Raw genomic sequence first — 25,587 nt, 5'->3', positions numbered from 1 at the left:
GAGCAGAAGAGACAGCTGCAAAGGCACTGGAGAGGAGTTCCTGATGCTTGCAATTACCTCCTTGTGCTGCCTCCAAATAACAGATAGCAAAGTCTTCAATTGCCTGCAAGTCTTCAATTGCCACTCACAGGTAGGAGTGATTAAATAAGAAAACAAACAAACTGAACCAACTCAACCCCCAAGCTCCTCGCGCAGGCTTAATGCTTGATCAATGTAGCAATTGAAAACACAGCTCTTTGTATCTGGTTGGTCTGCTTGTTTGTTTGTTTGTTTGTTTATTCTTCTTAGAAAGGCAGATTTACAAATAGGGAAGGCAAGGCAGTGAGAAAGATCTTTCATCTGCTGGTTCACTCCCCAAGTGGCCACAATGGCTAGAGCTGAGCCAATCTGAAGCCAGGAGCCAGGAGCTTTTTCTAGATCTCCCACATGGATGCAGCGGACCAGCCAAGGCTTTGGGCTATCCTCTACTGCTTTCCCAGGCCACTAGCAGGGAGCTGGATGGGAAGTGGAGCATCCAGGACACAAACCAACGCCTATATGGGATCCCGTCACATGCAAAGTGAGGATTTAGCCAGCAGGTTATCTGTGTTGTCCACAGGAAGTCACAACCAGATCAAAGCGGTTCTGGAAGCCAGCCATTTGGTGAACAAAAACCCATGAAAAACTGTGGGTTCCAAGCATCTCACTCTACGAGCATAGATGAGGAAAAACCCACTCCTTTTTCATGTTTATTTTTAATGATGTTTACATAGTTGATCAGGGTGGGAAGGATCAAGGATTAGGGGAAAGTGGGTGAGGTCATTGTTTCCAAATTTTCTACTGCCTCCTCCTGTTTCCAGGGAAAGGGGGGAGGTAAGGGGGTGAGCCATTCCCAACCCCCCAACCACCGCAGTACCCAGGCCTGGGGAATGAGCCACTCAACATCAACCCGATGCCCTGATGTGGCGATACTCCGAGGGCTCTGCCAGGTGGTTTCAATAGTTCTGAGTGCTCTCAATCTCACTGACCCAAGGATGAGAAACTCTCCCCATGTCCATTGGCTGACAGAGTCAACCTTAGAGTCTCCATTTGCCCCGACTGTTGCTGTCACCACTTGGTTGGGGTTGTTGTCTAATTTGTTCTGCCCTCCTTCCTCTGCTATGGTACCAGATGTCCTCTGCAGGTCTCAGTGGGCTGCCATATCCTCCATCTGGGCCTGCGCTCCGTTGCTCCGTCTTTTCCACTGAGGAGGTCCAGTTCTGATACACACTCTATGGTCAGACCACCAATCCTGGACATGAGCCCTCATTTCCCTACACGCCCCAACCTGTGCCATCCCCCAGACCCCTTCAAGCACACACACCAAGCCCCCACAAAGGTGCTGCCAGGAAGCCAGTGGGCTTCACCCATTGGCAAATCAGATGATCCATCCCAGACCCCACAGGACCCCACCGCCCTGGGGGCTCATGAACCCGACATCAACTGTGCAGGCAGGCCTAAGACTCCAGGCCAGCTAATCCCGGGCCCTGCTGAACCCTGCTCCCCAGCCCCCCTGTCCCAGGTGCTCATGGACCTGGCGCCTCCACACACACATATCTTCAGAAAACAAAACAACACAAAACAAATAGGCAACAGGCTAGGTGACTCTGAGGGCACACTGGTCTGGTTAACAGATGTAGGTAGCAGGTCCAGGATGCTCATCAGCTCTTAGCTGCTTTTCGGCCAGCAGTGTAACACTTGCCTAGGTACAGTGCAAGCTAGGCCACTGCCCACAGCTGGGGAAAACCCACTCTTAATAACCCTACTGTCAGTGGAATTATCAACTCTTTCTTAAGATTAAAACATGCCAATATCTAAAAAAATTTTAACAGTGTCACAGCTATTATTAAATAACTTATAAAACCAATGGAGAAAATGTCAAACATAAAACAAGCAAACTCTGACTTCTTTAACAAACAGCTGATCAATGATCTGCTAAAAACAGCCCCAAACATAAGCAGGAAACGGAGAAGGCACATCCACCAGGAGCCTCACTTGGAAAAGCACAGCTCCGGGAGCTTCCACGTGCAGAGCCGGCCCAGGCGGCCTGGGGTGCCGGTGACCGCCAGGGACAAGCAGATGGGAGCGTGGTGGCACTTCCCAGGGGCGATCCAACTCCTCAGTCAGCCGGCCCAGGAGCCAGGGACCCCTCAGCGGCAGCTGCTTTCCCGGGGTGCTACCAGGAGCGGGATTTGAAGGAGAGCCACCCTGAGAAGGATGCCAACCTGGCAAACTGTAGCTTAACCCACTGCCCCACAACACTGGCCTCTTTGGAGTCTTTCGATTCCAGCATACTTTTTTTTAACTTATTAGTCAATCCACTATGAAATTATCCTATAGAATTCTCAAACAAGCCCTCAGAAGATAAATAATCAAAACTATTTCTTGCAACACTTTCTTTATAAAGCTTAAAACTGGAGCGAGCTTCCGCGCCCGTCCACAGGCCACCCATCTGATAAACAAGGCTGCTTCAGAAGGCTCCTAGGAAACTGAGAATGAAGAGTTAGTTTATTTCAGTGCAAAAAAATTTAAATCACATGTGCTCAAATTCACAGAGCCATTAAAAAGATTGTGGTGATCCGTCTCTATGACTTTGAAATAATAACTGCCTATATCTCTCTAGCTTTCAGCATTTCCAGCTTTTTAAAAAGCTTTTACATATGCTAATTTACTTAAGCATAAAAACAAATGAAGCAAAACTGCGTGGCTTAGCAGGCAGGCCCTGTGCATGTCCCTGTTGTGGAGGGACATTCCAGAACGTGTGGAGGGCTGGTCCCCAGTGTTGGTTAATGGTGCTAGGACACAGAAACTGCACCCAGTCACGACGTCTATGTCCTCAGACGGAGGCTCTCGGGGAAGTCCTGGAGGGCCACACGGACTAACATGTGTGAGTCAGTCCGCTCTCGCCGTGGACGCCCTGTGGTGTCTCAGGCCTGGCCGGTGCCGGTTACCATGGTAACCAGAGGAGGGTGGAGCTAGCTTTGAGCCCAGTCCCAGGCTGCAACCCAGAACGGATGGCAGAATCCTGGTGGGCCCCAGGGCAGTGACGTCACCACTGCACCAAAGAAGGGCCGAAGCAACCCCACTCCAGCTTCTGTGTTGGGGGGTTTAAAACCCCCTTGCACGGTTCTTTCTGGCTTTTCCTTCCTTTGTGGCTTGGGCTCTGCCTTTTTGCTGCACTGGGAAGTGAGGCTGGTGACTGCGGCCCCCTGGAGTAAAGGCCAGCTAAACATCTAAAGTCTCTCGAATATTTGTATACGACGGGCGCCTTCCCTGGTGGCCGGCGAATGTGACGGCCAACGCCAACCAGAGGCCAAACCAAAGCGCCGCCTGACTTGGGCTTGTGAGCTGCCACAACTGTGAGTCAAAACATACCTCTCAAGTTCGCTTCCCTCAGTTAGAGTAACGAAAGCCTAACACAATCACACACAGGTACACATGACATGATAACCACGTGACAACTGTTGCATGTGTGTCCACACACACATATTTACACATACTCAGGAAAATGGTGGGAAAACGGAAAAGAACGCTTCACAGTGATTCCCAAGCAAGGATGGGACTGGAGGTTTGGGAAAAAAGCTTATACTTTTCCATTTTTTATAGTTTTCTGAATTATTTGAACTTCTGAACTTGTATCTGGATTACCTTTATTTTTTAATTCACTTGAGAGGCGACCACAGTCCCTTGGTTCACTCCTCAGATGGCCACAATGGCTCCCAAAGTCAGGAGCCAAGAACACAGTCAGGTCTCCACAGGTGCCACCAGCCCTCCAGCCCTCGCCACCACCGCCCATGAAGCCCAGGACTAGGAAGACGGAGCCAGGATGCCGAGCCAGGGCAGCTGACACTGCACACAAGGTATCTTCACTTCTCGCCAAAACACCTGTTCCTAGACGAATTCCAGTTTTCAAATTGTGACACGGAGTGTCAACCTGAATAATTGGCCACCTGGTAACTGTCTGTCTCCCGTGGTTTTTAATTCAGTCTAACTTAGGGAAAACGAAGTAATACAAACAAAACTTTCACAATTTTCATATACTCTTCAATTAGTATGAGAACTGGTAACATGAAAACAGCATCCTGAACCCCTCCTCCTCAGCAGGAGACGCTGGAAGGGGAGGGCGTGGGTGGTAAGTCTAGACACCCCCCCACAGCTGTCTGAGCCCAGCTCCTCCCTTCCAACATCAAGTCAAGTCTCACAGACGTGCGCTGCTCCAGCCACACGTGCAGGACGCGTCACCGGGCAGTGTGTGTCCTTCACCAGAACACACGTCCAACCCCCAGGACAGGACTCCAGGCATGCCAACAATGCACTGAAACTCCATCAGGGTGGTGAGCGGTCCCTAAATACGAGCATAACAGCCTGCATGCTCCGAGTGCGGCCAGTCCCCCCACGGGGCTCCCTCCCCGCACTCCTCAGGCAGCAGGTGGCACTCACCGCTCCAGCAGCAGGTCCAGCACTTCCTTGGCAGAGGCAAAGCCTCTGTACGTTGACAGGAAGATGCTGATGTAGGTGAAGTCGTTGTTTCCAAATGCCGTCAGCAGGTTCTCCACCAGCTTCTCCAACGTGCCGGCCTTGATGCTCCTGACCTTGCAGGTCTCATACTGACTGACTGTGTGTCCCGGCGGCAGCTGGTCCCCTTCGACCTGAGCGAGGAATGACCAGTTAGCATCAGGAGCCACGAGCCCTCACATAACAGAAGAGCACCTGGAGAGCTGACGCCAGAACAAGTGCAGGGTGTGGTGTAGCGGGTAGAAGCGGGGCTGTGGTACCCAGAGGGGACGCTCACATCTGTCCAGCTGACCAGGAAGCTTCCACGGTCTCAGCATGGAGCGGAGTGAGTCACTACCTCTCCCTGATCCTCTTCAAGGGGAGGTGGCTCTACCGTGGTGAGCGCAGAGCTCACGCTGCCCACGAGGGGCAGGCCGTGGAGGCTTTAGGGTTTGAGAGGGTCAGATGACCCCGCGATGAGCCTGGTAACCTGGCCATGGTCATTTGGTACTCTGTGGAAACCTGACCAAGGCTCAGCCCTCGCAGTTCATGGAAGGCAGAGTCATCAGGCAACAGCTGGGTGGGCTGGGAAGCAGCTACAGGCTCAGCCGTGGAGCGAGCGGGCGGGGGAGGCGGCAGACACACTGCCCTCGCCACCGCCACATGCTCCCAGCAGCAGTGATGGCCATGGCACACACTGGCACCCGTGAGCTCCCCAGTCACCAAGACTGAAGGCAGCTGGGAAGGGAATCACACTGAGGCCACATGTGGCAGTGCCCAACACACAATCCAGGGCTCAGCTCCCCACCCAAGGGTCCTCAGGCAAATCCCCTTCACACCTGCACGTGTCCCAGGTGTGAGCCAGCCCTAGTGGCTTCCACTGCACTGGCTGCCCTGCGTCACTGAGACCTTCCACAGGGAAGCACAAACCTTAGAGGAGGAGAGCGAATGCACCGGCAGCACGGTGGGCAACCGCAGCTGCCCTGCCTGCCCGTCAAAGGTCAGACTACCAGTTGTAGTCCCACAAGGCGTCACCTCCAGGAGGCCCCTGGTGATCTCCAGCTGCCAGTCTGGCTGCCCACAGGTGTTCATACGAAGACCCAGCTTATGAGGCAGCGGCTTCATCTTTTGGTTTGGTTTAACTTGTGACAACTTCCCAGAGCCCCGCGTGGTTCAGGCACAGCACCCAGGCTTTCGCAAGCCCTGCTCATCACCTTCGTGGCTCTAGAGCAGCCCGGTGGTGGCCAAGCTTCACGGCCGGGGCAGAGAGCAGGGCAGCCCCCACAGCCCTCGGAACGCCACTGTGCACGGCTGCTCTCGGCCGTACACCTGCTGCACTCTCCGGAGCATTTATTTATTCACATATTGGTTTGAAAGGCAGAGTTACTGAGGGAGAAGGAGAGACAGAGAGAGAGAGAGAGAGAGCAAGCACAGATGGGTCTGTGTAATCACTGCTCACTCTCCCTAAGGCCAAACCAGGAGCCAGGAACTCCCTCAGCGTCTCCCACACATGTCCAGCAGCCCAAGCCTCCGGGACACCTTCCACTGCCTCCCCAGGGGCCTTAGCAAGGACCGGACTGCAGTGCAGCAGCTGGTCCTGCAAGCAGCACCATCATGAGATGCTGGCCTCACGGTCAAGGTCCCAGCCACAAAGTCTGCCACTCTACCACAAGTCACAAGGTCCTCAGAGGGGGCTGTGGGAAACAGCATTTCCGCGTGGATTTCCCCATATTCTCACAGTACCATAGAGAACCTGAAAATAAACACACTTTAAAAAATGCTGGCTTAATAAGTTCCTTTAATGCCTTTTTTTTTTTTTTTAAGATTTGTTAATTTTTATTGGCAAGGTGGATATACAGAGAGGAGGAGAGACAGAAAGAAAGATCTTCCGTCTGATGATTCACTCCCCAAATGGTCACAATGGCTGGAACTGAACCAATCCAAAGCCAGGAGCCTGGAGCCTCTTCCAGGTCTCCCACGTGGCTGCAGGGTCCCAAGGCTTTAGGCCGTCCTCCACTGCTTTCCCAGGCCACAAGCAGGGAGCTGGATGGGAAGCGCGGCCACTGGGATTAGAACCGGCACCCATATGAGATCCTGGCATGTTTAAGGTGAGGACTTTAGCTGCTAGCCTATCGTGCTGGGCCCTGTAATGCCTTTTCAAACTAAATTCATATACTTTTCATTTAATGGAATGAAAACTGACATTATAAAAGGTAACATTCATTTCCAACTTTAATATCTATACAGTCATCTGATTTATTTCTTAATAGAGTAGTGAAATGTTTTTGCTACTTCAACAGACCTGGACTGTATATTTGTCACCTGTATAGAATTGCAAAAATTACAGTTTAAAAACACGCTTCAGCCATCCATTTTGTGACACAGTGAGTAAGGCCACTGCACGTAACACTGGCATCCCATATGGACACTGGTTAGAGTCCTGGCTGCTCCACTTCCCATCCAGCTCCCTACTGAGGCGCCTGGGAGAGCAGCTGAGGACGGCTCCAATGCCTGGAGCCTGCACCCACGCGCAAGACGGCATGAAGCTCCTGGCTCCTGGCCACTGCAGCCGCGTGGGAAGTGAGCCAGTGGACAAAGGCGCTCTCTCTCTCTCTCACTCTCCCCCTTCCCGCCCCCCACCTGCAACTCTGCCTTTCAAATAAATAAATTTTAACAATACTGAAGAAGCTAGACGTTTTCTGCTTTTGTCATTTCTGCCTTACTTGCTTGGCTGGGGGCTGTGTGAACTCCAGGCCTGACAGTCTACATGACTCCGGGCAGGACACCCGGCAGGTCACCCGGCAGGTCACCCGGCAGGTCACCCGCCAGGTCACCCGGCAGGACACCCGGCAGGACACCCGGCAGACCACTCCTCAGGAAGGAGGTCCTTGGTGTTTGATAAGATTCCCCGCCCTATAGCCCATCAGTTTGTACCTTCTGAAAGTTGCTTGCTTCAGACCCACCAATAGAAGCCTGCCAACTTGCTCTTTTTGAAAGTTAACAGTTAAACTGACCAATCATGACTGCATAATTACTGGCCTAAAACATATAAGAACCCTGTGCCGTTGAACCTCGCTCTCTTTTTCCGCCCTGCTGTTCCTGCTGCAGCCTCGGCTGCGCCTGCCCCATCCAGCCCTGCTGGGCTGGGAGACCTAGGCTAACCTGAATAACCCACCTTTATGCCTTAGCACCGACTTCAGACTCGATGATTTTCTGGAAATGTCAAAATCCGGCACCATAATACTACCACACTTCAGGGTCAGACGGCGGTCCTCAGGCTCAGCCCGGAAACAAGCTCGCTTAGCCTGTGACAGCGTCGGGTTTCCCTTGGCAAACTTCACCTAAAGCTCCACCCCAAGCCCACCTTAAATGAAGCTGGGGTGGGGCACGTGGAGGGGAGGGCAGGTCCCGAAGGACAAGGGGAGGATGACCTGGAAGCCTATGCAGACCTCTCTGTGCTGAGCTGAGCCCGGCAGCAGTCACGGCCAGAGCTGGCCTGGCGGGTGGCAGGGAGCCACACCAAAGAACTGCCATCTGCCCCTGCCCCGGGTCTCTGTGGTCAGAAAGATGGTGTGGGAAGCTGCCAACTGCCCATCTGCCTACTGCTCCAGTAACTATGCCAGCCACATCCACCTGCTTAGTCACTCACCTCACCAGACAGACCCACGTGCCAGGGGCTGCACACAGTAGGACGCACAGGAAGGTCAAGAGCGTGCAGTGCCAACAGAGGAAGCCAGTCCAACTGCAGGGCCAGACAGGCGTGACAGCCCTCCCTATCCCCACCAGGGTCACAGCTCACGCCCTCTAACAAAGGCAGGGTAGCGAGAGAGACCCACAAGTATATTTCAACAAAGTTCTGTGTAACACCAGGGTCTGTGGAAATGCAGCCTGCAGACCCAGGTAACACGGCACACTTCATGCTTAGGTTCCGTGAAGAGTCCCCAGTGGTGCAGAAACATGACTGGCCTACAGCTGGTGGACTGAGCAGTCTGCCAGGATCTGCCCCACTCTCCTCGGACCCTTGGTGTGGTCCTGCTCCTTCTGGGCCAGGTGGGGCCTTCTGGAATAAAGGCCTGAGGCCCCCTCTTGGACAGCAGGAGCAGGCGGAGGTCATGTTTGGGGGACAGTGTGGGAAAAGAACGTGTGGTTTCTACAGCCTGCTTTGAGGGAGCAGGGGAAACGGGGAGGGAGGGCAGCACCAGGCAACAGAGATCTAGGCTCGGAGTCTCTTCCACCTGCTCAAAGCACACAGCACACCAACGCCGGGCACAAGGGCGTGCCCACACAAGCACTGGCAGCACAGGCACTAGGGGAAAGCAGAGCGGCCACAGAGCCCCGTGACACAGGCAAGGCTTGGGGACTGGGCAGAGGCAGTGGGCACCTGAGGCTGCAGACAGAGCTGCCGGCCAAGGAGCCGAGACGCGAGTCCCCCAGCCCGAGTGGGGGACAGACCAGAGGGGACGCCTGGATGTTGGAAGGCACCAGGGACCGGAAGATCATGAATGGGAAGGACACAATTCAGAGACAATCAGAAATAACTCTTAGTGAGTAGCTGGATCTAGAAGGATCGAGAATCAGATGCAGGCCTTGGAAAGCAACGCTGCCATCCCTACGAGGGGATGCTGAGGACAGCAGTGGAAGCTCCAAGGTGGAAGCTGAGGTGTCACTGGAAATGCACCCTAGTGGCGAGATACAGAAATGACATCTATTAAGTCACTCCTCCAGCCAAAGCAGATTAAACAGGAGATGGCAGGTTGGGGATGGCCCTACACGAACACCCGGCCAGCCTGAGAGAGGCCCATTGCATGGCCAGGAGAGACAGCGAGCCAGAAGCCTTGACTGGCAGAAGTGTGACCACGTGAGTATGCAGACTCGACGCAGCTCCAACAAGGGGACACAACATGCATGGACCTGGGGGGCCACCCCCTCCTGGTACACAATGGCATCACACGGCAGAGTGAACGCAGCCATGGGGCAAACAACTGTGCCATGGAGATTAGCACCTACAGGTCATGGCCCTGGGAAGAGCCAATTCTTCAGCACCCCACTGCCAGGAGCTGCCCCCGACTCAGGTCGTGTGAGGTCAGGGCCCACTCAGGGCCAGCAGCTCTTCTCTTTCTGCAGCTATTCCCACCACAGCTGTGTTATCACTATGACCTCTGACCTTATGCAATGTGGAAAACCACAGTCTGATGGTGGGAACGCAAGAGGGAGAGGCAGAGGTGCGTGGCATGTTGCCCAGGGTGCTCTGACAGTCCCACGAGGGTCCCCAGAGCTGGCCTCGTGTGGGGCCACGTGCCAGGTTGTCTGATGAGCACCCCAGCCCAGGAAAATGCCAGCATTCCGTCACACCAAGGCCCCAGCCCTGTGGGGCATGCCCAGCAGGGTTTCCGAGTTACCCACAGTGTCTAGGAGCTACCAGAGCAGACAGGAAGCCGTGTCTCGGGCTGCAGAGCCGAGCCAGGGCAGGGCTCCGGGGACCTGGCTCAGCACTGGCACATGCAGCGTCTGTGCCCACTGCTGCCCATCTCATCGGCCTAGAAGGACTCCAGAGCTTCTGGGAGACACAATCAAAAATGCAGTGGGTTTGGGGAAGTTTGCTGATCCGCCTCTAAACAAGAGTTTCATTTTCACTCATTATTTCTCAGGTAGAGGTTCAGTGCTAACAGAAAAGGTGCTGTGAATTCACCCAGGCTCCATTTCCATCCAAGGCCAATTTATGAGGGACCTACAGTGGACACTGCCTCTGCCAGAGGAACAAACCACGTGCCATTTGAAGAAGTTCAAGGATCCAGAGCTACCCAAAGGAGAACAGTGTCAACCAAAACAGTCCAACCCAGTGACATCACAGTCCAGCCCAGTGACATCACAGCCCAGCCCAGTGACATCACAGCCACAAACAGTACCCAGACCAAGCTTCCAAAAGTCCCCAATTCCTCCTTTTTCTGTCACTTAGGTCATGCTCTGAGGTCACAGACAAGCAGGTAGCTTCCCTGCCTTGTGGGCAGCAGTCAGCCAGGAGGTGGGCCACAGGCAAGCCCCCGCTCCCCCACTCTCTGTGCAAGGGAAAGGACCTCCAGCCAGTCTGCCCCAGGTGCCAGGAACCCTGCACACAGTAGTTTCCTTTGTCTGGGGCACTCCAGGTGCGGCTGTGTGCCAGCCCAGGTAGGGCCCAGAGTTGCCTGGTGTTTCCAAACCTGAAACAGAGGTACTGGTTCCCTCCTGACTGCATAGCACAAGGCAGGCTCTCTCTGACCGCCCCCAACCAGCCCACCTCACAGGGTTAGTTCCACTTCAAGCAAACATTCCATCTCTACTGTTAGCATCATCAATGAGACAGCAGGAAAATCAAGGTCCTACTTTAAATGCCAATAAACTCTCATTCCCCTGGATTAGAGAATCTGAATGGTGATATCGTCCACCTTGATCCACTTCCCCTCCAACGGTAAACTTTCAAGCCTGTGCGCTTGGGGCCGATGCCCTGGCATAGCGGGCTAATCCTTTGCTCTGTGGTGCCAGTGTCCTGTATTGCACTGGTTCGTGTCCCAGACGCTTCACTTCCGACCCAGCCCGCTGCTAATGCACCCTGGGAAAGCAGCAGAGGATGGCCCAAGTCCTTGGGACCCTGAGCCCACATGGGAGACCAAGAAGAAGCTCCTGGCTCCCAGCTTTGGATCAGCTCAGCTCCACTGGCTGTGGCCACTTGGGGAGTGAGCCAGCAGATGGAAGACCTGTCTCTCCTGTCTGCAAAAACTGCCTTTTGAATAAAAATTAAGAAATTTTTAAAATAAAGTCTGTGGACTTGCACGTTCATGTGTAAACAGAAGCCTCATGGCATGTCCGGTGCCGTGCAGCACTGTCCCTGACAAAGCCACACTCCTGGGGCACAGGCCACCCCAGGCAGCAGCCGGCAGAGCAGCAGGTGTCCTTCCAGCTCTCAGATGTCCAAGTGCAGGGCAAGTGGGGAGCGACTGGTACCTCTGTGCATGCCTTGGGCACACATGCCAAGGTAGTGGCTCTCCTCCCTGGACTGAATTACTTCTGAGAGAACCAGCCTTGTGCTCTCAAGAAAGGGGAAGAAAACAAGGGTCAAAGAGCTCAGAGGAAGCATCGGGAAAATCAGCATCTGGGTATCAATTCAGTACGGCACTGAAGCAGGCCTTTTTAGAAACTATCAGGATGCCGTACAGCTAGGCAAGGGTCACACAGCTGGGAGGAGAGCAGCCAACAGCTGGTCGGCATCCTGAGCCTGGTTAATGCCAAAGCTGTGTTAACTATGCCAGTGTGCCAGCAGAGTTGCCTAGTCTGTTTTTTAGATATGTGGGGACACCCACCCTGGCCCCCAGGCAGGAGTGGGATGAGAGTGGGGCAGGGGCTGCAGGGCCTGGTCTCCCAAAGGTTAACTCCACAGCTTAACTTGTTTCTAAGGGGTAACAGATGCGCAATCTTGGCCTGATACACTTAGCCCCTGGCTTGACCACAAATTCCCGCTTCCCCGCTTCCCCTTTTTCAAGATATCCCCAGGGGTCTTAGGAGCTGCTTGAGCATTGAGAAAATGCTGGGAGGAACTAGGCAGAGTATAAAAGGCAGGCTAGAGTTCAATAAAGCGGCATTCTCTTTACAAGAATGACCCACTGTGTGTTGTCCTTTTTGTAACCCTAGTCCCTCCGCTCCGCTCAGGGTACATGGTGACATGGGCATTGCAGACAGATGGAGGTCCCACTGAGATCAAGAAAGAGAGGATTCGATGAAGGGTCGTCTGGGATTGCCCAGGGAAGGGGGTTTGGGGACATACTGGAGTGGAAGAGGCTGAGAGCCTGTTTGACAGTGGAGGAACAACTTCTGGGTCTTTCGCAGACCAGGCCACTGCACTTGCAGACAGGTGAGACAGAGTGGTTTAGAGGGGGGAACTGGAGGGCATGTCTGGGTCAGGCCATCCACGTGGGAGACCTGGACTGGGATAAACAGCATCACCTGCTGGCATTTGCAAAAGCTGGGGATTGGGGGAATAGCTGGTTGAGCTCAGCTGCGTTACCCACCCATGAGTGTTGGAGTAGGCATTGTGACTGTGTCAGGCTGGGCCACAGCATGCAACAGAATACGAGAGAACTGGATATGGGGGCAATTCTGTGGGGGACTTGTAGTACTACAACACCTGCTGCTTTGCAAGGAGAGTTGGGGTGGGGACATGCTGAGCTAGGCTAGACCACAGAACTCCCCTGACACTTGTGGGAGCCAGGGCTGGGAGTGGGCTGGGCTGGGCCAGGTTGCAGCACCCACCAGCACATGCAAAGGCCAGGACTGAGGGGAGACCACTCCAAGCTGGCTGTGGCACCTGTCAAAGTAGACCTAGTAGGGGAACTCGCCTGCTAGGCCAAAAGCTTCCACTGGGAGGCACAAAAGTCAGAATGCTTACATACCACAAGCTGGCCATTGCCAGGACTGGGTGTGAGTCATGTCAGGCTGGGCCACAGTACCCTCCGACAGGAGTGAGATCTGGACTGGGAGTGGGCCTGGTAGAGGAACTGGGGGCACTCCCTTGCTGGGCTGCAGCTCTCATTGGTAAGCACGAGAATCAGGGCTGAGGGCAGGCCAGGCTAACGCAGCAGCATCCCTTGGCACACGTGTGGGCTGGGGTGGGCTGCAGCATCCACCAGTTCATGTGAGAGACGGGCTGCAGGTGGATCTGACCGGGCAGCTGCACACACTGGTGAGAGCAGATCTGACACTACACTGGCTTGTGCAAACAGGAGTCAAGTCTGAGGTGACCCCAGGTGAAGTTTCTTGGGGGACTCCCCAATTATAGACCATTGGACTCAAATCACAGGGAAAAATCAGGGAAGATCACAGGATGTGGGTCTTGAAGCACATGTGTCGGGAGTGAGCCTCCTCGGTTGCTGATGCCTGTGCTGTGGACAGCATGTCTAGATGCACGGTGGGGACATGACGGCCATCTCATCTAGACCAGCAGAGCACGTCGTGTGTCCTGCCAGAGGAAGGCAGGCAGAGCAGGGTGGACGGCTCTCCCGGCCAAGCGTTGCAGCATGTCCCTGGGCCTGTGCACGCACTGACATGGACTTGCTCAGCCAACAGCCCTTGGAAAGATTTTCTAACCCTGGTGCAACACACCGACAGTATCTCACAACTATTGAAACCAGCCCAGGGAACCCTCGGAACACTGCTCCCCACACCGGGGTCTCTAACGCATCTTCAACGGACCGCCCATCCCTGGTGCTGAGGTAGTGGGACAGCAAGGAGCAGCCCCTCCTCTTCCTTCTACGTGGGAACAGGAGGAAACAAATAAAAACATGTGGTCCACTCACCTTCCTCCACGCTTTGACCCTCCCTACCCTATCAGAGACCCCCATGGGCATGCATCTCACTCACCTGTGTAAACAATATCAAAAATAAATTTTTTTAAATTTAAAAAAGAATTACAGGAAAAAAGGAAAAAATCAGAGGTTTTACAAGTCTATCAGACTTGTTCTCATAATAAATTTGAATCAAAATTAAAAATGCAAACCATTCCATTTGCGACAGACACGTATCTCCCACCTACTTGTTCCCCAGGAGCGCCATCCGGGCTCCCAGCAGAGTGGCCACTGCCTGCTGGCTCCCAGAGGTACACCAGCAGGAGGCTGGCCAGAAACGGAGCCAGGACTTGGACCCAGACTCTCCAACACATTCTGTCCCCAGTGCCTATCCCAGTTCAATTTTTATTTTCACCTTAAATTCCATGTTCCCACAGTGTTTGTCAAGCACACTTTCTGGTTCAGTTCTCACAACACCCTCCCTCGTGGTGACTGTCCCCCAAATGACATGGCAACCTTAACCCTTTCGGGGCAGGCCAGGGTGTAGTCGCACCCTGGCTTCCTGCCACTCAGGCTGCCACAAGGATACTCCACTGCCCTACCCGTGCCTATCCGCACCTGGCTGTCCAAGGGTGCTGCTGAGGGAGTAATACAATCACACAGTGGCCTGAAGCTGTCTCGGAAGGTGCTAAGTGGCTTGTTTACACTGTGCAAACACAAGAAAATACGGCTGGGAAAACAGAAGTCCTTCCCCTTTCACCTCCTTGTTCCTCTCAACCCCTTTTACCAAAACCTGCACCTCAACAGGGCACACGCTCCTGTACTGCCCCGCCCCTTCCCGGGTACCAGCTGCAGACTCGACAATCCGATAGAAATAACCTTAGTGACAAAGATTCCCCTTGGGGAAACAGAACTCCCTCTCCCTACCAGCTTCTCACAGGACTGAATCTAGCCTGGGAAGATAAATGACTTCGGCAGGGCTGCAGGAAGCCCTGAGAACTCGCGGGTCCCCCGGAGGTGCTCGGCCCCATGTCCCCAGGGAGCCTCTCCTTCCTGCCTCTCAGGGTTCCACCCAGAGACAGTGTCCTTCTCTTCCTAGAGTGAGTGAATGCTCATGGGACACAGCCACACTGACAGGCAGGTCCACAAGCCATGACCCTCCAGAGGCTGGAGCCGGACAGCCCAGAGCCACCCCTCCCAACTGGACAAGTAGCCACTAAAAGCCAAAGGTCTGTAAAAAGCAGCAGGCACCTGCCCAGGCCGAGTCCTGCCTGCAGGGAGCTGGGCCCTGACGTCAGATGGTGAGACCTGCCCAGCCCTGGTCACTGACTCGCAGACACAGCCCTCTGCCTGCCTCTCCAACAGCCCTCCTGAGCCCACGTAGCCGCAGGTGCCTGCTAGCCACACTTCCTAGCCCTGCCCCTCCAGCCCACGTCACAACCACAAGCACCTTTCTAAAGGTTTGCTTGTAGAACACGGTCCAGGAGCTGCCACGGGGGCCCGGCCTGGCGACCTCTCCAGAGAACGCAGCGAGCAAGGCCGCCAACACACGGAGGCACTCCTTGCACCTGCTCGCGGCTCCACTTCCATCTTCACAGCTCACATCAGAAACAAGCACCTCATGGCCCTGAGTGGGCCGGAGTCCCTAACGGATCTACCTTGTGACATCAGCATGTTCCCGACATGACTCCTACTGGATTCTCTGCACCTCAGTCTAGCGCCAGCAGCCTAGTGGGGCCACATACTTGCTGCACTTGGCACAGCTTTGTATGCTGTATCAAGTCTAGTCCACGGGGCAGTGGCCAGCATACAGACTGAAGAACATGTGTTTGTGAGACCCAGGTTAGCAGGCAGCTTCAAAACTCTGCATGAAAGGCAAGGCAGAATTTATTGCAGGCCTTTTTAACTTCCCCTTTTTCCCAGGCCTGTTTCTGAACCTTGAACAAAAAGAACATTGTCTAAGGTCTCTGAATTTGGAAGTTACTACTGAAACAAACCAGCAGCATCTAGTTTCGTGACATCATGTTCTGGAATGCCACATCAGAGTCGTGTCCATGTCCCAACATGGGCCACCCAGCTCACGAGTGAGGCCCAGAGCACCCTTCTCCAGCTCACGAGTGAGGCCCAGAGCACCCTTCTCCAGCTCACGAGTCAGGCCCAGAGCACCCTTCTCCAGCTCACGAGTCAGGCCCAGAGCACCCTTCTCCAGCTCACGAGTGAGGCCCAGAGCACCCTTCTCCAGCTCACGAGTCAGGCCCAGAGCACCCTTCTCCAGCTCACGAGTCAGGCCCAGAGCACCCTTCTCCAGCTCACGAGTCAGGCCCAGAGCACCCTTCTCCAGCTCACGAGTCAGGCCCAGAGCACCCTTCTCCAGCCGCAGCCTCACCTTCATTTACTCAGCTGCCAGGTTCCTGACACTGCCACATTCACTCCACACCAGCATGCGGGCAGAGAAGGCCACTGCAAGCACCAATCCTTAAGAGGCACCGATGCCATGCTGAGCAAGGGCGTGCGTGCAGCAGGTGAGAGGGGACAGACGGCTCCTGAAGGACATGCCTGGGGCGTGAGCGCTGCAGGACGGCAGGCAGGTATAGCAGCAGGCGTGTGCACCATGCCAGGAACAGAGCCCTGATGCGTGCTCTAACTCCAGGGGAAGCCACGGAAGACGCTAGGACTCAGAGTGCACCGTGATCAAACAGGAGTAGAGTGTGACATTCTTAGGACCAACTCTAGGAACACAAGAAGGACTCAGAAAGCTACTGGCGTAGGCAAGAGACGAAAGGGACACCGTGTTCCAAACACAGACCAGCTCACTTGCACAGCTGGCCAGGGCACACACACTCGGCAAAGCCTCCTAGACCCAAAGCTCCTCGATGGCTGAGTTCCCGCGGGGTTCCAGGTTTTTTTTTTTAAAGATTTATTCATTTTATTACAGCCAGATATACACAGAGGAGGAGAGACAGAGAGAAGATCTTCCGTCCGATGACTCACTCCCCAAGTGAGCCACAACGGGCCGATGCGCGCCGATCCGATGCCGGGAACCAGGAACCTCTTCCAGGTCTCCCACGCAGGTGCAGGGTCCCAAGGCTTTGGGCCGTCCTCAACTGCTTTCCCAGGCCACAAGCAGGGAGCTGGACGGGAAGTGGAGCTGCCGGGATCAGAACCAGCTCCCATATGGGATCCCGGGGCTTTCAAGGTGAGGACTTTAGCCGCTGGGCCACGCCGCTGGGCCCGGGTTCAACTTTTAACAGCACCAGCTACAGCCCTGCAGGACCCTGCACAGACACAGTGTGCCCTGTGCCAAGCAGCTCTGGCCGCTGTCCCTGCCCCTCTGCGGCCCCCTTCCCCTCCCTCTGCTCTTTCCAGCTCCACCCGGAGGACATGCACACTGCAGGAACAGCGACGCTCGGCAGTGGATCCGGGAGTGGGGTCAGTGCTGCTCCATGTGCTCTCGCACACTACAGCTTCAGGGTGCCAGGTGTCCATGTGTGACCTGCCTCCTAAACGCAGACTCATCTGACCCAAGCACGGTCAGCACGCTGCCTGTGGCTGACAGGTGACAGGCAGACCCAGAGCCCTCCTCCTGCGCTGTCCTACATCTGCAGGCCCACAGTGCGAGTCAGCCCCTCCCTGCACACGTGGCCCAGCACGGATGCTGTGACTCAGTCCCCAAGTTCTGGCCGGTCGTCCCTCCATGTGCTGCTGAGTGGAAAGAGCCCTCAGCAACAGAGCTGCTCCATGTCACCCCAACTGCACGAAGGCAAATGTTCAGGTCCCATATTACCAGGACCCCGGCCATGGGACCACAAGAACTAGGGCCAAGTGTGTCTAAGTCCAAGAGATACAATGGTCATGTTGCCAATAGCAACTGTGTATTTTCAAAAATGCATTCTCCCATGAGAAGGATCTGCAGCACTTCCCCTTCCTGAAATGTGATTTAACTTCATAGCTGAGCTGATAATCACTGGATGCTTATCTGAGGCAAACAGAGCAAGCAGTGTGCCTGGCCGGGACCAAAAGGCCCTGGACAGCGGCGGGGCTCTGGCGTCCACTGCAAGTCGCCACCATGTTCTGGAAGGGAGACACAGGGACATGGGCTGCAGAACTCCACGCCACACTGCCCTTCTGACGAGAGCGAGGAGACTGTGCGTGTGGTGGGGAACTTCCCCGGGTCACCTGCACAGCCTCTAAGGTATTTCCATGACCTCGAGCCAAGCAACTGGGGTTCACGGCTGCTGTGCTCAACGTAAACGAGGGGAAGAGTGTGGAAGAGCGATTCTCTGAGGACAAGCATGGCCAGGACACTGGACGGAGGGCCAGGCTGGTCCACGGAGCCAAGGGGCTCCCTCACTTAGCTGGGAGAGCCCCAGCATGTCTCAACCCTCCCACGGGACCACTGGCACCCAGCTGTCATCAAGCAGTACTTCCTGTGAAGGGACAGCTGCCCCGCACACCCACACCCAGATGGGCAGCAGTCAGCGAGGAAGCGAGGCCACAGGTTTCCAGGTTGGCGCTTCCCCATTGGGAAGCTGTCATGCTCACTGCAGTGCCAGCATCCAACCCACCACACGGCTACCGACCCAAGGACCCTGAGACTGCAGAAGGGCACCGTGAGGGGATCGGGGGAGGGGGTGGGTGGTGAATGCAGTCAGGAAGAAGCTAACTGAGCCCTCCCACAGGGACCCCTGAGGGCTCAGAGACGGCCAGAGCTGTCCAGCTGCAGCAGCACTTCAGGAGTTTGCTACATTCCATGGAGACACTCCTCAAGCACCTGGCAGCTTCTCTGCCTTTAAAAGCAGCCCACCGCGGGCCAACTTCCGCCCACGACTCAGCATGCTCTGTAAGATCAGCCCCAGACAGAAGTGCTCACTCCAGGGACTAAACGAAGGCACGCCGAACTAATCCTCCACCTGTGGTGTCAGCATCCCACACATTGCCAGAGCAGGCTGCTCCAGCTGCTCCAGCTCCCTGCTAAGGAAGGCAGTGGAAGCCCGCCTAGATCCTTGAACCCTGCACCCACGTGGAGACCTGGAGGAAGCTCCTGGCTCCTGGCTTTGGATCGGCCCAATTCTGGCCATAGTGGTCATCTGGGGAGCGAATCAGCAAGATGGAAGAGCTTGCTCCCCTTTCTCTATGTAATTCTAATTTTTAAGTAAAATAAATAAACCTTAAAAAGATAGTGCTCATTCCAAAACCAGGCAGTCTCCCAGGCCATGATCCCCTCAGCACCCAGAGGGAGGGCCCCAGGACCTCACGGAACTCAAGCCCCCCACAGAACCATGTTGCGTTGCTTGCAGCACATGTGCAGCCTTTCCTGCGTGTGAGATCACTTGGAATTACTGGCAACGCCGAATGGAAGAAATGCCCAACTGTTCTACACTGCCCACACCAGCGCCACCTTGTTCTGGGATACTCCGACTGCAAGTACATAACCTAGGATGCGGAGGGCACCCCACTTCCCTTGCCCATGGATGAACCGTCTCTTCCTCAGACGCACTTACTAAGCTTTTTTCCTGTCTTCACCACGCTCTGGGCTAGACTCAGGGCACACAGCAAAGGAACAGCCAAACCCCTGCACCCCGTGGGAGTCAGGGTCTACGCAGGGAAGAGGCGATCTCCACAGACCAATGGGGGACCATGGGCACTGGGGAGTCCCAGGGCAAGGTGTTGACTGAAGATGAGGGCTTCGGGAAGGAGACACTCAGACCACCCAACCCCTGTGACTGCAGGTGCGGTCACACTGCCTGGGGCAGCCTGTGAAAGTCCAACTCCCGCCCAGGGTGCTGTGTTGGCAGGAACCCCGCAGGCACCTGAGACCCAGGGGCTAGGGCACCACCCGGCATTCCTGTTAGCTGGCTACCCAGAAGACCTTTCTGTGACTGCTCGAGTGCTTCTTTCTGCTCTGGGAAGCTGAGCTGACCAACAGTGACAGCTGTGCCTCTTTTTCCAAGTTCATAAAACAGAAGACAGCTTGAAACTGCCGCCCAGCACCATATGCCCGTGTCTGTGACCGCTGCCCACCTCTGCCACCCAGCACAGTCCACAACGCCCTACGTGCTTGTGTCTGTGTCTGCCACCCACCTCTGCCACCCGACAGAGTCCATGATGCCCCACGTGCCCGTGTCCATGGCTGCCGCCCACCTCTGCCACCTGACAGCGTCCACAATGCCCCACGTGCCCGTGTCCATGCCTGCCGCCCATCTCTGCCACCCCGACATTCCAGCGGGCAGTTCCTGCCTGACAGCTCTCTACCTTCTTGCCCCTCCATGGGATGTTTCTCAAGGGGGGCCCTTGCTGGGGTCCGTGTGATGGGTGTGGAAGACAGGAAGGTGTAAAGAGTATTGTTCCATTGCAGGCAGGGCCGCAAGGTGTGACCATCACTAAGCACAGCGCCACTGTCTCCTGCAGCACCCGCGCTCCGACTGACAGCTCACGTGTGACCATCACTAAGCACAGCGCCACTGTCTCCTGCAGCACCCGCGCTCTGGCTGACAGCTCACGTGTGACCATCACTAAGCACAGCACCAGCCCCTGCAGCACCCGCGCTCCAACTGACGGCACCACTGCCCTTTGCCCCGGGCACAGCAGGACACAGCCCCCTCACTGTACACGTGACACCAACAGCTACTGAGCACAGCCTCCACCAGGGCTTTCTCTGCTCTGTGATGGGAGAAAGACAAACAAAGCCCTGGATAGCTAACATCACCTGTGAGAAAGGCTGTGGCAGGATTTAGGGACAGGAATGCTGTTCCTATAGAGGTGTCAGGCATGTAGCACAAATGTCAGGAAAGCAATGTTCCCAAACAGGAAACGGGGGACAAACAGTTCAATTAGGAAACGAAAAATGCATAGAAAGGAACTAAGGTGGTTGAATAGATTTCCCAAATTTCTTATTTTTTAAAAGATATATATATATAAATATAAATAAAAGATATATATATAAATATATAAATATAAATATATATATTTACTTGAAAGGTACAGTTACAGAGAAGGACAGAGAAAGGAAAGAGATCTTCCATTTGCTGGTTCTCACCCAAACAGCTGTAACAGCCAAGGGAGCCAAAGCTGGGAGCCAGCAGCCTCTTTCAGGTCTCCTGTAGAGGTGCAGGGGCCCAAGGCTTGGCATCCTCCACTGTTCTCCCACAAGCATTAGCAGGGAGCTGCATCAGAGGCGAGGCAGCCAGGACTCAAACCAGAACCCACAAGGGATGCCAGTGTTCCTGCAACCAGCTTAGACTACAACACCAGGTACCTGCCCCAGATTCCTCAAATGTTAAAAGAACGGCTTCCCCATAATTGAGGCGTAGCACATAGCTGGAAGCAGACAAGTTAATAGTCACAGTGTTAAGATCAAGGAAACAGACTTCGGTTAAATCTTCTGGGAGCAAGAACAATGCGAGTGGCTGATGGGTCACGGGGTCTGGGAGAAAGCAGGGCCAACCCTCCCGGCCCAGCAAAGCCAACCAGACAGGGCCAAAAAAATCACCTGCTAGGCACACCGAGCACCAGCAGAGGGGGCTGAACATGGACGAACTGGGACAGAGACTGACTCCCACGGGGCCGGCTGCCTGCCCAGCTAGGGTTGGAAGCCCTGCTCACCAGGAGCCTGCCTGGAATCACTGAGGGCAACAGGCCTCTTCTGAGCCTGCACTTCCCACACAGCAGCACAGACACGCAGCAACCTCCCCTCAGCCTCCTGAGCTGGTGTGGTCCCGAGCTGTGGCCGAGCAGTGCTGGTTCGCTCGCAGCCGACCCTGCTGGCCAAGGGTCACAGACCATGCACACGCCAGGGCGGGCCTCCAGCAGCCGAGCCCAGAGTTGCACGTTGGTCCACGCGGAGAAAGCCCAGCTCAGCACTGACATGGCCAATCACAGATAATCCCCTTCAGCTGAACAGAAAGCTATGGCTGGCACGTGCCTCACTGAGTCAGAATTTTAGGAGATTATTTTAAAAAATTGGACAAATAGCTAAGATTACAAAATTCAAGTTAGAAAAATTAGACATTTTTCTTTAAAAAATTTGTTAATTTTTATTGGAAAAACACATTTACAGAGAAAAAGAAATACCGAGAGGAAGATCTTCTGTCCACTGGTTCCCTCCCCAAGTGGCCACACCAGCCGGAGCTGAGCTGATCTGGAGCTAGGAACTTCTTCCAGGTCTCCCACATGGGTACAGGGTCCAAGGCTTTGGGCTTTCCCAGGCCACAGGGATGGAGCCGGAAGGGAAGTGGAGTGGCCGGGACATGAACCGGCGCCCCTATGGGCTCCTGGCACATTGTGCAAGCTGAGGATGTAGCCACTGAGCCATCCTCCTGGCCCTAGACAATGTTCAGATTTAGATTTTTTTGTAAACCAACTCTTCGAGTTTAATAACATTGAAAACAATTTGTATCCTTTAAAAAGGACCATGTGGTCTTTCCTGAATTTCAGTCTTGAGAGAAATTCTATGTCTGTGTAGACAGACCTGTGCGTAACTGCCGTGACTTGGCCATTTTAACTGGTAAAAGTGACACCTTCCACAGTGGGGCCATGGCCTTGGCAGAAAGCACATTCGCCACCTCAAGGGCAACAGGGAACTCACAGGACGGCTGGGACGGCACTGCTGGGAGGGCTCTGAACAGGGCAGACTGGTGAAGGAAAGTGTGCCAGGCGTCACCCACAGTGGGCGACAAGACCCTCGCACAGGGGCCAGCCAGCTCCGATGTGGGGTGCACAGAGGCAAGACAGGCCCACTGCAGCAGCAGGCAGGCGTGGTGCACACGCTCCCAGCTCCATCTCACAGCGCGGGGGTCACAGGGCCTCCACCCTTGAGGAGCAACGCCCCCTCACCCTCAGAAATCCTGGGAGGTTCCAGCAGGACCAGACAGAGTCCCAGAGGCCAGAGGTCGCGGGCCCCTGCGCCAGCACGCAGGCTCATCTTGCTCATACAGAACATTCCAGTTCAGTGACTCCTGGCTGTTGTGCCTTGATATTCTTCCCTGAGATGAACGCCATGCTAGTCGCAGACAAACGGGTGGTGGCTCTGTGGCAGCTGTTTTTAAAACACCAAGCATGTCTAAGATGCAATTTGAGAGAGTCTGGCTCCAGGAGCAAAGGCTGGGACACAGTCACTCTTCCTCTGTGCCAGATTTTTTTTTTTCTCATTAAGAAAGGAAAAAATGGGTCAACCCAAAGGAATTTTTACAACTGTCAGGATAAATACAAGGCCATGGGACCCCTTCAAGTTCATTTTTGTCGCCTTTCCCCTTCTCTCTGCGGCTCTAAGTGTCCTCTACTCAGACCCTGGCCAACAGTGAGGCTGCGCTGACCATGCCTCTGTCTTGTGCCAGCCAGGCAGGGAGAGGGCTGTTGTGGGGCTGTGGGGCTGCGGGGCTGTGGGGCTGCGGGGCTGTGGGGCCGTGGGGCCGTGGGGTCGTGGGGCTGTGAGGCTGTGGGGTAGGGCTGCGGAACTGCGGGGCTGTGGGGCTGCGGGGCTGTGGGGCTGTGGGGCTGTGGGGCTGTGGGGCTGCGGGGCTGTGGGGCTGCGGGGCTGTGGGGCCGTGGGGCCGTGGGGTCGTGGGGCTGTGAGGCTGTGGGGTAGGGCTGCGGAACTGCGGGGCTGTGGGGCTGCGGGGCTGTGGGGCTGTGGGGCTGTGGGGCTGTGGGGCTGCGGGGCTGTGGGGTAGGGCTGCAGAACTGCGGGGCTGCGGGGCTGCAGAACTGCAGGGCTGTGGGGCTGTGGAACTGCGGGGCTGTGGGGCTGCAGAACTGCGGGGCTGTGGGGCTGTGGGGCTGTGGGGCTGCAGGCAGGAAGCAGCCCCCTCCTGCTAGCAGCATAACCAGGGAGAGGGGAGGTTCATGGAGCTCTCTCTCCACCCCGCTCCAGGCAGCCCAGGGTCCTGCAGGCTGAGGAGGCAGGTCGGCCGAGGAGGGAGGACAGCAGCTAGCTATCGGAGCCTGGAGCCTCGTGTGAGCAGCAGTGACCGCACTCCCTGCCAGTGGGATGTGGTTAGCTGAGCAATTCTAGACCCATAATCTCCGCTCTGAGCGGAGCAGACATGGCCTCACAGCAGCCTGCAGGCGAAGCTGCTCGCTCAGCCACTCGTGAGGCCACTCCCCCAATCTGCTTCAAAAAAGCAAAGGCCTGAGAGCAGCACCACAAAGAAACAGAAATGGCAGCCACAGGTGGTGGGGAGCCTGCAGCAGCGCCAGCAGTGCAGCGAGCATGTCCCCTCGGCACACCCAGCCCACAGCGCTGCAGGTGAGCACAGCCACGAGAGAAAATCCTCAAGACGTTTGCATTCGACTCCATGCTACTGCTGGGCCAGCATGGCTTGCACACACACGCAGCCCCTCAGCCTGCACGGGCCACGGCTCCCACACTGCCTGGCAGCCACCATCCTGAAAGACACAGCCCGGAGGGCGCAGGGCAGTGCCCCTCTACCCCTCCCAGCTGCTTCCCTCTGCTGAGCCACAAGAGGAGGCTTGGGCCAGGACTGAGGGCTGCCCATCAAGACCCCCAGGGCACAGAGCCCAGGGCACACTCTTCTCTGGGGCAGCCAAAACTAGCACACAAACAATTCCAACTACAAAGTAACTGCGAGAGATTTGTTCTGAAAAGCACTTTTTGTTAATGACAAACCTGCCCAGATAGCATGACTGCAACTATGTTACTGTGTCCAAGCACCCTGGGACCGGAAGGTCCTCAGTGAGCAGACGGAGGCAGGACAGAAGGGTTCCCACGCGGACACCACGGGAAGACAAAGCCCTCTTTCTTTTGTGAACAAAGGGCAGGGACGGGGTGAAAGACACATGCCCACATGGCCCTCAGCCCCTCTGCGGTCCAGACACACGGGCCACTTGAACCTACATGGGGGCATAGGGTGGGCAGCAGAGTGGGTCAGCAACCCACTTCCCACCGGGACTGCTGAGAGCATGCCTGGAAGAGGCAGGTTGGCCAAGGGTGTGCAGACCTCAGAGGGCCAGGGCACACACGCAGCCACCTGGGCTAAGCACCTCGGGCCGACGAGTCCGGGCGGCAGGAGGGAGCCGCGCCAGCACACAGGGTAGGAAGCCTAGAGTGGGCCTGCGATCATGGTAGACATGGCCAGGTCTCCTCCCTGACCGGCAGAGCTGTTTCCAAGGTGGAAGCAGACTGTGGGCCTCAGATGCTAGGTCAGGATCAACCCTAAACACTGATTTGAAGCGCAGCGTGACTCTCAGAGGAACTCAGCCCTATGGCATCCCCTCTAAAGGCTGCAGAGGGCTGACTCACGAGGTCAGGTGAGGCACGAGCCTCCTGCTGCGTCACCAACACACGTGCCAAGCCCTCCGTGTCTCCTTCTGTCTACAAAACAAGGGAACCACATGAGCTCTAACTCAGCATCAAAGCCACATGTTGCAGAGCAGAGGTCACCCTGACCCTGTGTCCTGCGAACGTCCCAGGGGGACAGCAAGCCCCTTGGCTGCGGGCTGAGCTCTACGTTCATGCAGAGGCCAGTTGGGGCAGAGGAGGGCTAAGGGGCATCTGAGCACTGGCTGGAAGTCAACTCGCAAACCAAGGGTCCGGCCGTCATCACGGTGACATCCTGGTGATGGGGACGACGTGTGCAGGTCACCGTGCTGGCCACCGTGTTGAGGATTCCACCTTCAGAGGAGGACCACAAGGAGCCGCGGGGCCACAGGGAGGGGCGACCCAGGGAGAGCACTCAGACCCAGGGCTGCAGTCAGGCCCCTGGACACGGCAGGACAACGCCCCACCCCACACCTCATCCACGTCCCT

General features: G+C 55.5%; 1 protein-coding gene across 1 annotated transcript in view; it reads right to left on the bottom strand.

The window, feature by feature from the left end:
• The window catches only part of RGL1 (ral guanine nucleotide dissociation stimulator like 1), a 71,816-nt gene that overhangs the window by 36,406 nt on the left and 9,823 nt on the right, over positions 1–25,587 (bottom strand). Inside the window, exon 3 of the mRNA XM_058668938.1 lies at positions 4,459–4,667. Coding sequence (XP_058524921.1) covers positions 4,459–4,667 — 209 coding nt within the window. The remainder of the gene's footprint in view (positions 1–4,458; positions 4,668–25,587) is intronic.

Source organism: Ochotona princeps, chromosome 10, assembly GCF_030435755.1.
Source record: "Ochotona princeps isolate mOchPri1 chromosome 10, mOchPri1.hap1, whole genome shotgun sequence".
Classification (NCBI taxonomy): Eukaryota; Metazoa; Chordata; class Mammalia; order Lagomorpha; family Ochotonidae; genus Ochotona; species Ochotona princeps.
This window is presented reverse-complemented; position numbering and strand designations above follow the sequence as displayed.